General features: G+C 62.0%; 1 protein-coding gene across 1 annotated transcript; it reads left to right on the forward strand.

Annotated features, from left to right (window-relative positions):
- Positions 1-3,795: 3,795 nt before the first annotated feature.
- SKOR1 (SKI family transcriptional corepressor 1) lies at positions 3,796-12,204 on the forward strand. The gene is made up of 9 exons (XM_037501861.2): positions 3,796-3,902; positions 4,124-6,335; positions 7,422-7,509; positions 8,453-8,560; positions 9,080-9,151; positions 10,502-10,576; positions 10,835-10,909; positions 11,423-11,488; positions 12,021-12,204. Exons 1-9 carry the CDS (start codon positions 3,796-3,798, stop codon positions 12,113-12,115), a joined length of 2,898 nt encoding a protein of 965 aa, XP_037357758.1. The 3' UTR covers positions 12,116-12,204.
- Positions 12,205-16,542: the final 4,338 nt, after the last annotated feature.

Genomic DNA, 16,542 nt, shown 5'->3' on the forward strand with positions numbered 1-16,542 from the left:
CTGACTTCAAAGAAACCCCGCAGGGGCCGAGCCCGCAAACTTGGAAGTAGTTTTGAGGCCTCGGAAAACGCCTGCACCGAGGGGGGACAGGGTGACAGACGAGTCCGAAGCCCAAGCCTGGGCCGAGCCTGGAGATCCGCACGCCGCCCCAGAACGCTTTTCCAGGGTCCCTGTGAGTCGAGAAAGAAAAGCAAAGCGAGAGGGGAGACGTGCAGAAGAAAGGGGGCCGAACCCCAGGAGAGGGCCTGCAGCAGGGGAGAGCGCCTGTAACCCGAAGCGGAAGGGGGCTCGCGGGGTGGGGGCCGGCGGCCGTGCGCCGCTGGCCGCGGGAGATTGATGGCGCCGCCCGGGCTGCAAGGACAGGCTGCCGTGCCGGGGCCGCCGTCGGTCGCCGCCGTGGCCGCTGCGCCCCCCGCCCGAGCGGCCCGCCGCGCCCCGGGCCATCCCTACCATTATTAACTTCTGTTTGATTAGGGTAATTGTTCAAACTTGGGCCGGACAGTATGATTAATTACAGTTTAATTAACGTGTCCATTAAGGACACTTAATGCCACGGGGTGGGGGGGGGAGGGCCGTCGGGGAGGGGGTCGCCCGGTGCAGGCAGAGAGGGAGGGGATGCGATGGGGGGCGGATGGTGAAGACAGAAAGGCCAGAGGAGAGTGGTGGAGAGAAATGGAGTTTCAGAAGAGGCCCAGGGACTCGTGCAGCGTCAGGCATCTAGGTTCCCACCGCGGAGAGGCTGGGTTCGCTGGCGAGCTCGAGAGACAGCTTGCAGGCAGCTAGGGAGCACTTGGTCCCAGGGAGCTCCCCAAGAAGGTTTGGCTCCTGCCTAGGCCGGTCGGCGCCGGTGGAGAGAGGCATTCAAGGCCAGGGCCAAACCCAGCCCCTCCCCCAACACATTTCCTAAGTCCCCCACTCAGTGAAGGAAGCCAGGATCTCCCCTACACCAGCTGGGACTGTCTTGGCCCTCCCGTGCCTGCAGAAGCAGCGGAGGAGTTAGTGCTGCCCCTTCCAGCGGTCACTCCCCAGCACCCCAGACCCAAGCGTGTGCCCTGGCTGCTGATGACCCTGCTGCCTCCGCAGCCTCGCTCTCCGGCTTCAACGCCCTGACCCGAAAGTCGGTACCCCTCCCTGCGCCCCTTCTTCCTGAGCTCCATCACCTGGTTTGGCCGGGCCCACGCCTGGCCCCTAGACTGGGAGCTCTGGTAATCTCCCCGCTTCTTCCTTGGGGGCAAATTTTGCGGCCCCGGGCCCTTCCTCCCGCCTGGCCCCTCGGTGGAGCGTGGGTCGCAGGTGCCCGGCGCTGGGCGCAGGTGTGCGACCGCTTACCTGGGGCGCGCAGGCCTGGGGCGGCGGGGAGGCGGCGGGCGCGGCGCGTGGCCCGCGGGCTGGCAGACCCCGAGAGAGCCCGAGTGCCAGAGCGGACGGTGGGTGTGGCGCCCGGCTCGCAGCTGTCAGGCAAGCCCGCCCAGCTCCTGCCTCGCCACTGGGGCAGGGACCGCGCCGCGCCCGTCGCCACGCCATGCGCTCCAGGTTCTGGCCTCCGCTCCGGACGGTGCCGGGACCTCGGGGGCAGGGGTGCAGGTCGCACGCCTCCGCTCCCCGGGCCCTGATGCCCCGCGCTTGCTGAAAGCGGACGCTGCGCGGGAGGGGCCGGCGGGGTAGCGGGTGTGAGCGCGGGGAGCCCGGGAGCGCGGCTGTGCGCGCGCGCGGGGAGGGGCCGCGCCGTCACCCGGAGAGCCCGGCGGATCCCGGACTCCCGCCCGCCGCTCCGCCCGCCGCGCACCTCCGCTCTCCGCTCGCCCCGCTCCAGCCGCCGCCGCACGGTGAGTACCAGCGTCCGGTCAGCAGCCGCCCCCGCGCCTGTGCCTCTAGCTTTTTTCGTTTTGTTCCGATTTGGATTCTTGTGGCTGTTGTTTTTATTAGACCTAAAGACTCCATCGCCTCACTCCCATCACTACCCACCTCATTCCTGGCCGTCCTCTCTCCAAGCTCACCCCTCAAGCCCCGGGAGGCAGTGAGGGCCCCCGGATCATCCCTGGCCGCTGCTCCTTGTTGCTGCGCACAACCCTTTGCTCCGGCATTCAGTTCTGGCTCCCGAAATTCGGTTCCTTTCCTAGGATCACACTTCGCCTGACTCCGCGGCCCCGGAGCCCCTTCCTTCCACTGGTGCAAACCCCTGGGGGAGGGCAGACCCTCAAGTTAGGGCGAACACACGTCCGTTCTGAGCGCTCCCTTCACTGCATGCGGGCCGCACACTTGCCGATTTCGGGAAACCGAAAGGACATCGTCATTTCCCAGAACCGCGGCGCCCCTGGCCACCTCCCCAGCGCCCCCTCAACCCTTCTGGGGAGTGTGGGGCTTGTCTTGCCGACCCCTCAGCCGGGGAGTTAGGGCAGTGCTTTTAGTGTTTGCCTGCTAAAATGTTACAAGAGTCTTCAACACACTAGAGGAGCATCAACTTGTTTCTTTCGATCTGCGGAGATAAAGATGAAACAGACAGATAACAGATGAATAGCCTGATACTTGAAGAAGGTATGAAGACAGATGGGAGAAAGAGGAGCGAGCTGGGAGAGACCGGCAGCTCGGGGACAGATAAGATCGACAGATGAGGGGCACCCAGACAGAGAGGGAGGGACAGAGACCGAGACAAACAGAACATCCCGGTCTTCTCGAGGAAGGTTGTTTAATTCGGATCTCCTGTCTGGCTGGAGCTGCCCCTCTGAATATGGATTTGCTTTTACTGCTGAGTGTATGGAAGAAGCCCTCAGGACTGGGCGGCCTGGGCTCCAGAAGTGCCTGTAGCTGTGGGTTGGGAAGGAGACTTCAGTGTCTTAGGACACGTGGCTCAGCGGGGAGACCTAGAGGGCCCCAAGCTTCAGTCCCCAAATTCTCCCATTGCTGAAGTCCGCGGCACAGTTGCTACTCTGCCCCGACCTGAGAGCAAAGCGCTGACCGGCAACAACTTCTGATCAGGAGCTCTGTGGGGGCGTCGGGGGACAGTCAGTGTTCCTACCAGTCCCATGCGGTGGGGCAGCGTGGCATGGAGAATACAGGCAGGAGATGCCCCGACAGAGGCAGCCAAGAGCTCCGAGAGCCTCCGTTTGGCCTGAGCAGGAAAGGGCTGTCTGAAGAAAGCAAGCTCAGGGAGTGGCAATTAGAAGCAAAGAAGTGGCTCCTGAGAAACTTCCTTGAGAACCTCCCCGCCCCACGTGCTGCCCCGGCTGGAAGTCAGCTTTGGTCTGGAACGCAGCTGAAAATACAGGATATGTGGCTAGGACCTGTGTGAACCTGGTGCCACTGATGGCTGGAAAGAACATGGTTTATATTTTCAGCCAGATCTTTCTGCCAAACGAACGTGGGGCTCCGGGTGTGAGGAGAGAAGCTCGGGTTTGTGGAAAGCAGTGCAGTCATGCCGAGGAGCGGGCTGGAAAGAGTCGGGCGCCGTGGGGGCAGCTTCGAGGCTGGGAGCGCGTGGCACGCGCACGAGAGTCGGGTTCAGCACCGCGAACAGCGGCCGCTCCAGCCTCTTCCCCCCTCCCCCCTCCCTCGTGGCCTCCGGACCCTCCTCCTACTCTTTGCCCTTTCCCCGCCCCCTGCTGTCAGGAGGTGGGCAGTGACCGCCCCCTCCCCCCTCCCCCCCCTCCCTGCGCGGCCCCCTCCCGCCCGCGTGCATGCGCGACTGAGCTGAGGGGCCGCGGGTCCCCGAAGTCCGGGCTTGAGGACCCGGGCGCGTAGGGCAGGCTGCGAGAGTGGCCGAGCACACACCGATCTGGGTACCGGGAAGCCCGGGCGATGGCTTTGCTGTGTGGCCTTGGGCAAGTCACTCTCCGTCTCTGGGCCCCACTTCCTCCCCGACCTGAAAAGCGGATTGGGTTCCTAGCTGCCCCGGCATTCCTGAGGTCTCAATTACCCCTCTCCTCCCCCAAACCCCGAGGGCTTTTGTTCCGGCGCCAGCACGCGTCTGAATAACAAAAGGCGCCCATCCAGGGGGCGAATGAGCGTGGACTCCCCACTGCCAAGTTTCCCCCGCGCACCCCACTCGGCGCACCCCGCTGGGCGGGCCTGAGCCGAGGCGACGCTGAAAATGGCTCATCTGCTCTCTGCTTTCTCTGTTTCGCAGGAGCGGCGGCATGGAGGCTCTCACCACTCAGCTGGGGCCGGGGCGCGAGGGCACCTCCTCTCCCAACTCCAAGCAAGAGCTGCAGCCCTACTCCGGCTCCAGCGCTCTCAAACCCAACCAGGTGGGCGAGACGTCGCTGTACGGGGTGCCTATCGTGTCTCTGGTCATCGACGGCCAGGAGCGCCTGTGCCTGGCTCAGATCTCCAATACCCTCCTCAAGAACTACAGCTACAATGAGATCCACAACCGCCGCGTGGCCCTGGGCATCACGTGCGTGCAGTGCACGCCGGTGCAGCTGGAGATTCTGCGTCGGGCAGGGGCCATGCCCATCTCTTCGCGCCGCTGCGGCATGATCACGAAGCGCGAGGCTGAACGCCTGTGCAAGTCCTTCCTGGGGGAGCACAAGCCACCCAAGCTGCCCGAGAACTTCGCCTTCGACGTGGTGCACGAGTGCGCGTGGGGGTCGCGTGGCAGCTTCATCCCCGCGCGGTACAACAGCTCTCGTGCCAAGTGCATCAAGTGCGGCTACTGCAGCATGTACTTCTCGCCCAACAAGTTCATTTTCCACTCCCACCGCACCCCCGATGCCAAGTACACGCAGCCCGACGCAGCCAACTTCAACTCGTGGCGCCGGCACCTCAAACTCAGCGACAAGTCGGCCACAGACGAACTGAGCCACGCTTGGGAGGACGTCAAAGCCATGTTTAATGGCGGCACGCGCAAGCGGACCTTCTCGCTGCAAGGAGCCGGCGGCGGCGGCGCGAACGGCGGGTCGGGCGGGCAGGGGAAGAGCGTGGCCGGCGGGGGCGCGGGGGGCGGCCCCGGGTGTGGCGCGGACCTGGCGCCGGGCCCACCGCCCCACAAAAGCCTGCGCTGCGGCGAAGACGAGGCAGCTGGGCCTCCCGGGCCGCCTCCCCCGCACCCGCAGCGGGGACTTGGACTGGCGGCGGGAGGCGGCGGCCCCGCGGGCCCGGGAGCGCCCGGTGGCGGCGCGGGCGTGCGCAGCTACCCGGTGATTCCAGTGCCGAGCAAGGGTTTCGGCCTCTTGCAGAAGCTGCCCCCGCCTCTCTTCCCTCATCCCTACGGCTTCCCCACGGCCTTCGGCCTCTGCCCCAAAAAGGACGACCCCGTGCTGGGCGCAGGTGAACCCAAGGGTGGCCCCGGCCCTGGGAGCGGCGGGGGCGCGGGCACCGGCGGCGGCGCGGGCGGCCCGGGAGCCGGCCACTTGCCCCCGGGGCCCGGGGCCGGGCCGGGCGGCGGCGCCATGTTCTGGGGCCACCAGCCTTCCGGGGCAGCCAAGGACGCAGCAGCCGTGGCTGCAGCGGCGGCCGCGGCCACGGTGTACCCGACGTTCCCCATGTTCTGGCCGGCGGCCGGCAGCCTCCCGGTGCCGCCGTATCCCGCCGCGCAGAGCCAGGCCAAGGCCGTGGCCGCTGCCGTGGCGGCTGCGGCGGCCGCTGCTGCGGCGGCGGCTGGCGGCGGCGGGCCCGAGCCCCTGGACGGTGCGGAGCCGGCCAAGGAGGGCGGCCTGGGCGCAGAAGAGCGCTGCCCGAGCGCGCTGTCCCGCGGGCCGCTGGACGAGGACGGCGCAGACGAGGCGCTGCCGCCGCCCCTGGCTCCGCTGGCGCCGCCGCCAGCCCCGGCCGCGCGCAAGGGCTCCTACGTGTCCGCCTTCCGGCCGGTGGTCAAGGACGCGGAGAGCATCGCCAAGCTCTACGGCAGCGCCCGCGACGCCTACGGCGCCGGCCCTGCGCGCGGGCCGGGCCCGGGCGCGGGGGCCGGCGGCGGCTACGTGAGCCCGGATTTTCTCAGCGAGGGCAGCTCGAGTTACCACTCCGCCTCGCCCGACGTGGACACTGCCGACGAGCCCGAGGTGGACGTGGAGTCCAACCGCTTTCCCGACGACGAGAGCGCCCAGGACGAGGCCGAGGCCGGAGCTCCCGGCGCGCCCAACCCCGGCGGCGGCCCGGACGGCGACCAGCCCGCAGGGCCCGCGTCCGCCACGTCGTCCGGCGCCGACGGTCCCACGGACTCTCCCGACGGCGGCAGTCCTCGCCCCCGACGCCGCCCCGCGGTCCCCCCAGCTAGCCGGCCCGCCTTTGGGGACCTGGCCGCCGACGAGGTGGTGCGAAGACCTGAAAGGAGCCCGCCAAGCGGCGGCTATGAGCTGCGAGATCCTTGCGGGCCGCTGGGGGGCCCCGCGCCTGCCAAGGTGAGCCCCGCACCCGCCCCGCTAGTGGCGCCTCTCAGCTCACCCCTCGGCGCCGCGGGGATCTGGGGTGTGCCCTGGCCGGGTTGGGGACGGGAATTTTGTTCTGAGCGGGCGTTCGAGCAGCAGGCCCGGGCTGCGCTGGGTATACCCGGCTTCGGGGGTGCCGTGGAGCTGGGATCCACCACTGAGGGTTTCGGAAGATCCGGGGGGGCAGGCCTGGGAAACTCGTGCGCTATGTTTTTGCTGATGGGAGTAGGGAGGAGACAGGCAGAGACTGTGAGCCACACAGAGACGGAAAGAGAGAAGTAACAGCGGTCTGCGGGAGAGAAGGGGAAAGAAAAGGACCCAGACTCAGGGCATAGAGCTGAGGAGACCAGGCCCGTAGCAAGTCAACCAAGATGGGGATCAGAGCCCCCAGGAAAATGAGAGAGAGGGGGTGGGGGACTTCCTCTCCCCCAAGTCTGGTGGTGGAAGTGCGGGATCCCCGAATCTTGCTTCATACCAACTCTTAGATCTCCTATTCTTTTCAAACTGTCGCCTTGGGTGCCTCGGGGTTTACTGATGGGAAACTGTCCAGACAGTTGTGGGGGGCGGGAGGGGACTTTCAGGTTGGCGGGGCCGCGAATTGGGGGGGGGGAGTATGCACCCGAGCCAGCATCGTTGGGCGTTTGCAAGTGGGTGCGCACACCTGTACATTTCCATTCGGTCCATTAAAACACGAATTGCCAGCCGGATGCGAAAGGCCTCATTTATGCGGGGGACGTGGCGCGGGCGGGGGTGGGGTGGGGCGGGGGAAGGTGCCGAAAAGGAGGGCGAAGAGGGTGGGAACGGCTCGGAACGGCCCTTGGCTTGGGAGAGGCTTTGTTTTTCGGGTCATTTTCACGAGGGCGCTCGTAGTTACCCCGGATCACAACTGTTTCGGGGTACGAGGGCGCCTGGCTGCACCGCGAGCGTCACGGCCTCCCGAGGCGCCCCGGCCCCCGGCGCGAGCCAGCCCCGGCCGCCCCCTCGGCGTTCCCTCCCCGCGACGCCGCCCCGGGCCGCCCCGCGCGGGCCTAACCGCCTGTCCTTTCTCGGCCGCCGCAGGTGTACGCGCCCGAGCGGGACGAGCACGTGAAGAGCGCGGCGGCGCTGGGGCCTGCGGCCTCCTACCTCTGCACCCCGGAGGCCCACGGTAACGCCCCCAGCCCCCTCCCGGAAACGCGGGCTCTTGTGCTGGGGGTGCTGCGGGCTGAAGGCCGGGGCGTGGTGGCGGGGTGGGGGTCGTCCGCGCGGGGGAGAGAGGTAGAGGCAGCGGGAGCAAAAGGCAGCGGGAACGAAACATAACGAAAGTGACAGGCAGCTGAGAGAACTCCCGAGAACTTCCACCCTCGGTCACTGGGCAACAAACTGCCCTGCACACACACACACACACACACACACACACACACTCGCACACTCGCACGCGCGCGCACGGGGGACACCTTCTCAAAAACACGTGTGGCAACCCCCGCCATTGATTCTGCAGGGGTCTCTGGCCTCAGGGGTCCCGGGGCCGGGCGGGCCTGGCTGGGGGCGGGGGCGCTGGGGCGGGCTCAGGTGCGCGGGAGGCGCCGGGCGGCTGCAGCCAGCGCGGCCTGGGAGGGGGAGCCCGGCCTGCGGTCCCCCGAGCCCGGGGCGCCATGGGGAGGGACCTTGGGTCGCAACCATTCGGGCAGCCGAGCGCAGAAGGGTGTCCCCAGCGCCAGCCCCACCACCACCACCACCACCACCCCGCGGGCCGCCGCCGGGGCCGCGGTCTCGGCCGGAGCCGCCCAGCAGTCCAGGCGGCCGCGCCAGCTCGCGGTGCCCCAGTATCTGCGCGCGATGTAGGTCGTGTGTCCCTGGTGGGCTCAGCTGCTCGTCATGCTTTTTTCTGAGGGGCTGGGGAGGGGCGTGGAGCCGAAGAGGAGCGGGCCGCGCGTGGGGGAGGGGTGCTGGGCCCGAAGCCTGAGGCGCGAGCCCGGCCGGCAGCCGGGAGCCCGCGGCGGCCACGACGCTTTTAATTAGGGCCCGGGCGCCCCGACCGCGGCGGCTCTGAGCGTATCGGGGCCACGGTTTCTTTGCCTCTCCTTGAAACTCGGTTTATTGCCTTTAAGAGCCAGATAAGGAAGACAATCACTCGACCGCTGATGATTTGGAAGCGAGGAAATCCTATCCAGACCAAAGGAGTATCTCCCAACCAAGTCCCGCAAATACTGACCGAGGTGAGCCCGAGGACCCTTGCTTAACCCCCACCGGGGACCTGGTGCCCAGGTCGCCCAGGTTCCCCCCGGCTGGCACCGGTGGAGAAGGCCTGCAGTCCGGTGGAAGCGGCCACCTCTCCCACTCGGCGCCCGCAGATATTTAAACTGCGCGGGTGAGTGCAGGCCAGAGGTCCTGAGCTGCAACCCTGCTGGGTTTGGGGGCTCTTCCCCGTAAGCGGTGGGGCTTACTAAAACGAAATTAGGGTCCCTAGCACACATATAAAAAGGTGGAAGGGTCCTTCCTGCCCTAAGATAGCCGATGTCAGTTGGGTTCCCTCTTTTATAGGGCAGGTCACTCTCTAAAATGACTATACCCCTGAAATGATGGCTTAGAAGATGGGGCTACAGGGTGCCTGTAATTGTGTCAAGGCAGGAGGTCTGGATCAGATTGGGGGCCTAGTACAGATCCCTGGAAGCTCACCCTCCCATCCCAAGACCTCTCCCTGGACAGAACCCCATTTTTCTGTCCTTGTATCCCAGGCGAAGATGGGCTCACCCTGGATGTCACAGGAACTCAGCTAGTGGAGAAAGATATCGAGAACCTGGCCAGAGGTGAGGTTACATCTGTGAAATGGGGGTAACTGTGCTTGAGGGAGAAGAACCCTTCTTATAGAGGGGTGTCATTCCTGTGAATGTGAGAAGACGGGGCTCCTTGGGGAATCAGCTTTCCCTGGGTGAAAGGGGTAACCCCCTGGACACACCATCCTGGCACAGGGGTGTGTATGTGTAGGGGGGTGTGAGAATGAACTCCCTCACCACCCCCTCAGGTTCATCGGAAGTTTGGGTTCCCAGGGCTAGCCCATCTGAACAGTCCAGTGAGAGAGAGAAATGAGTAATGAGCCTCGGAACGTGCATGTGGACAAACCAGGAAGGACAACCTGGGTCTCCCCACCTCAGTGGAAAACGTGACTTTTTCTGAATAGCAAGATTGCAAAGAGACATTTATTTTTGGGATGCCTGCAAGATTACTCTCACACACACAGAGAGACTTAATGCACAACCACCCCACCCTAACTGGGGTGGGGATGGAGAGTGGAACCCTGGGATGAACGCTGAGGCTGCTAGAGCTTGAGTGTGGATTGAGACACAGAAGAAGGGAGCCCCTAACCCCACCTTGCTCCTCTAGCTCCCATTTCTGTGCTTTCCTCCAGCATCTGGTAGGGGAGCATTTCTCAGTGGACCCAGATAACAGCAGCCCCATGGGCAGGGCAGCCAGCTCTCTGCCACCCCAGGAAAGCTGGTTTCTTAGGCACTATCAGCTTTTTACACTCAACTCTGCCACACACCCCCATCCAGCCCAGGGGTGGGCTCAGGAATTGGTGTGAGGAGGGAGAGAAGCCTCGGTGGTCTTCCACTCTTGCTGGTTACAGATGTTAGAGGATATTCACCCTCCCGGTACTTTAGATGAGGACTGTTAGCAGGGCCTGGGGGCCAGGGACTCCTGAAATTATAAACAAACTGTTGTGAATAGATGTATTCCTCCAGGGAAGGGATGCAAAGCTTTTGACCAGATTCTCCCTGATCCGTATTGTTAAAAGAAGGGACTAGATCTATCATTTGAAGGAGGTAAACTGAGTCCTTCTGGACCAGCCCCTAAAAGTTAGGAGGTTATAAGCCACTTAAAGATGCCAGGGGGGTTAACGCTTGGAACCAGGGCCTCGAAGGCCAACATACATTCTGCCATCCTGACTTTCCAAGTGTTCTCTGAGCTCTGTTTCCTGACCCAAATCCTTTGGAAGCAAATGGGAAAGCTGCGTGCTGAGGTTCTGGACCTGCCCATGGGTGCCACCTTCTGCAACCCCCATCTCAGGCCTTTCAGCCAGGATGGAACCTGGGTCCCTTAATTCCGGAACTCACTCTCCTACCTTTACCTCCCACTCTCCCCCCACCCCCTCTTCACAGACGAATTGCAAAAACTGCTCCTGGAACAAATGGAGCTCCGTAAGAAGCTGGAGCGAGAATTTCAGAGTCTCAAAGGTACCTCCACCCCGACCCACCCCTGCCCAGCTCACCCCACCCCACCCCCCATCACCAGAGCCTTGCTCCTGGACGACCGGCTCCTCGCTCCTCGCTATGGGACCCCAGTGCGGGCAGCTGCCCCGCGTGCCCCACAGCGAGCCCCCGAACTCTTTCCCCGGGCTTTCCCGCTAGGCCAAACCAGGGGTGGGGTGGGGTGGGGAGAGGGTGGAGGGAGGGGGCTGTGCATAACAGCCTTCACTTAATCAATTTGCACAGATAATTTTCAGGATCAAATGAAGAGGGAATTGGCTTATCGAGAAGAAATGGTGCAACAGCTGCAAATTGTCAGAGGTAAGACGCGAGTCAGGTGAGCGCGTGCACGGGCCGTAACTGCCTCTCGTCTGGTAGGAGCCGCAATGTTGGCTCAGTCATTTGGATTTAAATTGAAGGTAATTTAACAATTATTTTTTTTATTTAATATCCTTTGTATACTCTGATTAGCCTCAGAATGGCAAGCGAGCCCAGCAAACGGCTTGCAGGCATCATTACATGGAGTGATTGAACTTCTTATCGCGGCAATTTCCATGGTTTCTAAATTAAAAATCGAGGCGTAAAATTACCTGGGAAGTAATGCCTAAGTTTGCTTTAATTTTGGTTAGATCCGTCTGCCTTTAAGCGCCATCCCAGGCCATTTCCTCCCTCCGCCAAGCTGCAGTTCGGAGCATAGATGCCCCCCCTCCCTCGGTCCCCCGAACTTGTTTCTGGGGGGACTGAGCGCTGAGGAGGGGGCGAGGCCCGGGCTGCGACCCTGGCCGGCCCAGCGGTGGTCTCGTTTCCTCACCGGCGCCTCCCCATGTCTTCCAGACACTCTGTGTAACGAACTGGACCAGGAGCGGAAGGCGCGCTATGCCATCCAACAGAAATTAAAAGGTGCGGACGCCAGGGAACAAAAGATAGGAGGGTTGCCAGACGCTGGCTGTGAGGCGAGTAAATGAACAGTGGAAGCAAGGAAGGAGGGAAGAGAAGAACGGATGGATGGCGGGGCTAGCGAGGACATCAGGGGTGAAGCCGAGAGAAGGGGAGTGGGCAGTGATTTTTAACGGGGAGATGGTTCTAGAACGGTGGGATGGGGGAAAAAGAGCCCTTTGAGCTCTGGGCATTGGGAAATCTGCCACACGGTCCACATCTGGCCTTAGGCGGATCGACCTCCCTCTTACTGTGCCTCAGTTTCCTCTTCTGTACAATGGGCCTACTGACCCAGCGCCACGGTTCTGGACCACCAGGATCGCTCTCCTACCCGCCGATCTACTGGCTCACTAGCTTGAGAATCCCTGAGCCAGAAGGGGGTGGGTAAGACCAGGGCGAGGAGGGGAGGGCCCGGGAGGGGGCCCCGCGTGGGCGCGGCGAGGCGCAGGGCAGCAGACCCGGAGTCCAAGCGGGCCCCTCCCGCCTGTCTCTCCAGAAGCCCACGACGCGCTGCACCACTTCTCCTGCAAGATGCTGACGCCCCGCCACTGCACTGGCAACTGCTCCTTTAAGCCCCCGCTGTTGCCCTAGGGCCGGCTCGGCCACCCACGCGCCCTCAAGCCATGCTGCTCTCTTCCTGTAAATACCCCGGCCGCGGCGGCCCCGAGCGAGGAACAAGCCATTCGGACCGGACCGATGTAAATACAGCCGCCCGCCCCCCTCCCGGGCGCCTCGGCCTGGCCCGCCCTCTCCCGGGCGCCCCAGCCCAGGGCCCCGCTTCTCTTTCCAAGTGTAAATACCACCTCTCCCCGCGACTGACCACAGGGCATCGGACCTCACGGGGTTAACTGGACCTGAGGGGGAAAGATAGGGGGAGAGCGGGGTCCTCCCCCACCCCCCTGACAGCTTCAGGCCCCCGATTGTGAATACTATGTAGCAACTTCGCTGGCGCTGGCCCCGCGCTCCCCGCCCGTCCACTTCTGAAATTCTTGTTCCTGATGACACAGTGGCTATGTGCAATGGAGATACATGTACTGTGGGTCTCTTGGTTCAGTATCGGGCTCGCTTTATTTATGCTATGTTCATTTGGCTGCTTCTTCTGGACCTACTTCAGCCCCATTTTGCATTCTCCTTTTGGTTTTGCTTTGTCTTTTTCTTTCTTTTCTTTTTTTTTTTTTTTTTGGTTGTTGTTGTAAACTCTTGATGTAACAGCACTTTAAATGGGTAACAGCCGACTCACGAGACGGACACCACCTTGAGCCTGTTGGGGAGACCACCCTGTATGCGTGACTTCTGTTTTTAATAAAAAGAAAACCTGTCACTTCCTGGGGCTACGGAAGCGGGCGTGTGTGGGGGGAGGTGGAGGAGGATTGCGCAACAGGTGGTACGTGGGGGCGGTGGGTGCCGCAGGGCGGGTTCTGGGGCGCCCGGGGTGAGAATCGCGCGCATTCAGGCGAGCAGCCGCGAGAGCCCGACCTCGCCAACAGTTCCTTCGCGCAAACCCCACTTGCTTCACAGGGCGTCCCCTCCCCGTGTTTAAGACGCGCGCTAGGGCCTGGAGAACTCGCAGGGACCGAGAATCTATTCGTGTCCATTTCCACGACTGCACCCCCCGGGGCAGCGCTCAGAGACCAGCCCTGGTTTCGCACAGTTTGCACCGCGCAGGGACCACAGGCCTGGCCTGGCGCTCTGGGCGCGGGTGGGGGGCGAGGCCTGGACCGCAGGCGGGAATCCGCGCTTGTGCGCGGGTGCCCGAAGAAGGGGAGACGCGGCAACTCCTCCTGTTCCACGCACATGTTAGCCCGAGAAGGTTTGCAGACCTAGGGGCGCGCAGGAAGGAAGCAAGTCTGTCGCCTCGACGGGGTCGGGGCCAGGCGCCCCAGCCGCTGTGGCGGGGACCTCTCCTTGCCGCGCTTCTCCCGTTCGCCTCAGTTGCCACTGGCCGGGCTGAGGGAAAGCTGGCAACAGAAGCGCCCTGGGGTGGCGGTGGGGTCGGAGAGTGTGGCGGGAGTGGGGCAACACCCAGTGCTGGCAACCATTCACCCTGATTTCCGGTCTCACCTCCACCGCGGACTCGCGGGGGTGCTGTGTTGCACCCTTTTCCTTTCCTAGGCCTCAGTAAAATAACATTCAGGTCTCAGGCCCCGGAGGCGCATAAGGAAAGCTCTGGGGGAGAAGCAGGACTCAGGGCAGCGATCAGCCCGGGCCGACGCCCCGACGACGCCCGCGTGCTCCAGTGGCGTGTCTCCAGGCTGCAGAGGGCCCCCCCCGAGAAGACAGCCTGGGGGCGAGGGCCGGGTTCTGCGCTTCCAGACGAGCAGCTCAGGGCCGGGAGCCCTTGGCTGGTCTGAAGTTTCGGGACAGGTGGCCTGGGGCGCCTGGGCTAGGGCCGGCGAGCTGGGGGGTGGCCCTGGAGCGCCCGGAAAGACTCCAAGCGGGGAGTCTGGCCGTGCGGTGGAAGCAGGAAGCCACTCAAGTGCCCTGCCGGGTTCGGAGGCCTCAAATCTAGGGAAATTTCGAGAGCGAGACTCAGAAAAGGCGTGAGCGGGGCGCTAGGGGAGGGCGCGGGGTCAACTAGCAGGTGTCGCCCTGGGATGAAGGCGCCTCGGGGCGCGCGCTCCCCCGGGAGCGGGGGGACGTCCTACGGGTGGAGCCAGCTGGAGGAGGGGCCCACTGCACCCCCGGCGCTTTTGAGGTCCAGAGAGAAAGTAACGTGTGTCCCCAGGAGGAGCCCGGGGCGAGGGGAGCTGGAACCCAGCTGAGCGCCTGGTCCCACCGCCGCCACGTGGGCGCGCTCGGGGAAGCCACACTCGCCCTCTCGGTGAAATGGGAGTAACAGCCACTGCCCAGGCCGCCAGGAAGTTCTGGGGCCGCGCCCACACGAAGCGTCTAACAGATATTTCTTTTCACCTTTTCTTTACCGATTCTCCAAGTGGAGAAAAGCGCCGTCGGCGGCTGCGGCCCTCTGGAAAGGGCGCCCCATCTGGGCCGGAATCTCTGTGGATGGAGGTGTAGGCGGATCCGACCCAGAAAGCTCAGTCACAAAAACCCTCCTGGGCTCCGCGTCCCTTCCGAAGTGGTTTGTTCCCTCCTAAATGTTAATAACCAAACGATTGGTATGGATGTAATTATCAATAATTATACGAATTATTGCTGATTGCGGGGCTCGTAGCTACTTTAATTAGTTTACCAGATTCTAATTAAGTTAAATGAAACATTAATAGGGAAAATATGCTTTGAAAAAAACACACCAGGATTTTTAAAAAGCCTATTTCTCGCCACAACGTTGCCACCTCGCGACATACGGTGGGCATTGCAGTCACCATCGAAAGGCCCCGGACACAGCGACTGTCCTCGGGAGAAAAAGTGGACTTGCGGACATGGGGGGCGGTAGCGGGGTACAGAATATCCTCCCAGCTGCTCTTTCCGGGCGCTTGGTTCCACACTCCTCATCCCTGGAGGTGCCCACAGGAGGCCTGAGAGGTAAAGAGCCACCCGTACCCATGCCCCTGAGACTGCTTCCAGTGTTCGCAGAGGAACCACAGGCCCGCCACAGGGAGTCGGGGTGGGACGGGGGTCTCTATCCTCACCTGTAACAGAAGATTCAAGGCGGGAAACAGCAAGACTGGACGCGCGGGAGGAGACAGCATTAGGTTGCTGGATTTTTCACTCCCCCTGGGGAACAGATCATTAGATGGCTCCTAACTTCTATTTCTTCTGCAAACTGGGTTAACCTGTCAGCAAAAGACACCAGGAAGAGTGTAGACTGCAGGGACTGACCTTGGTTTTCTCCCTGTGTTAGCTCAATAGGCTAACAGAGCACTCAGTTATGCTTGGCGTGTGTCTTATCTCCATAGAACTGTGACTACTCCATAGAACTGTGGGTCAGCAGGGGCCACATCTTGCTCTTGCTCTTTTTGTGACCTCCAGCCCAGTGCATCATCATAGGTACTCAACAGGTATCTAGATGAATGGGTTCCAACTTTGTGATTCATCCGGGTGCTGAAAATGTGTGAGTAAAGAATCTCTAGGTGCTTCTGGACAACAGTTACTAGGATGCAATTAAGCTCATTTACCTAAGGTTAATTAAGCACATACTTACTGCTTAGAAGATACTTCATCAATAGGATTAGTTTTGGGGGCAGGTGTCAGGTAAATGTCAGTCTAGAACCACAGAACTTCCTCTTCCAGCTGCTTCCTACAGAGGATGCTCCTTCATTCCCTCACATTTTTCAAGGTCACTGGGCACATACCTGTCCACCCATTTCCAGTTACCCTGATCCTTTGCAAAAACGCGGTTCATGTCACAAAGCACCAACAAAAAAGCAGAACTAGACTTGCATACTCTTTCTGTTACTTCCAAACAGCTCTATCTCTCACTCTCCATGATACATCTATAGCCAGATTTCCTGGATCGTGGGCCCTTCTTTGCCATCGACCAGTTTTGTGACCTTGGGTGAGTTATGTGGTCTTGCTGTGCCTCAGCTTCCTCATCTGTAACATGAGAGGGGTAGGGGGACATGCTTCATAGAACTGTGCAGTGGCAGGGAAGTCAGCCAGGTCTCTGGATTTTCCAGGACTAGAAATTGCCAGTGTCTTTTCTAATTTCTGCTCTGAGACAACATCATGTCCAGAAGAATGATGAGTTTCTTTAGGAGGAGGAAGAGTCACACCAACACCTATCCGTTTCCTTGTTTGGCATCCCCAAAATATTTAAAACTACTCATCCAACTGCCTTAGTGGCCTCCAGCAAACCAGGCACCTTTGGAAGAAGAGAGGAAAACTAAAGATTTGTGCTAGCTCCAGGCACTGACAGCCCAGCAGAGGGGAAAGCGCATGGAGAGGCCCCACAGACCCTTCTTCACCGCTGTTACCTGGAAAGGATCATTTCACTTCCACTGAAGAGAATAAAAATGGATCCCTGATGCAAACCTGCTTGGCAGCTCTGAGTACCTGGCTGTCCTACGGCAGCTTCCAGGTGGGGGCCGCATTTTGCATGCCTGCCCTGACTGTGGGCA

Source organism: Talpa occidentalis, unplaced genomic scaffold (assembly GCF_014898055.3).
Source record: "Talpa occidentalis isolate TD23 unplaced genomic scaffold, MPIMG_talOcc4v2.1 talOcc4.11, whole genome shotgun sequence".
NCBI classification, from domain to species: Eukaryota; Metazoa; Chordata; class Mammalia; order Eulipotyphla; family Talpidae; genus Talpa; species Talpa occidentalis.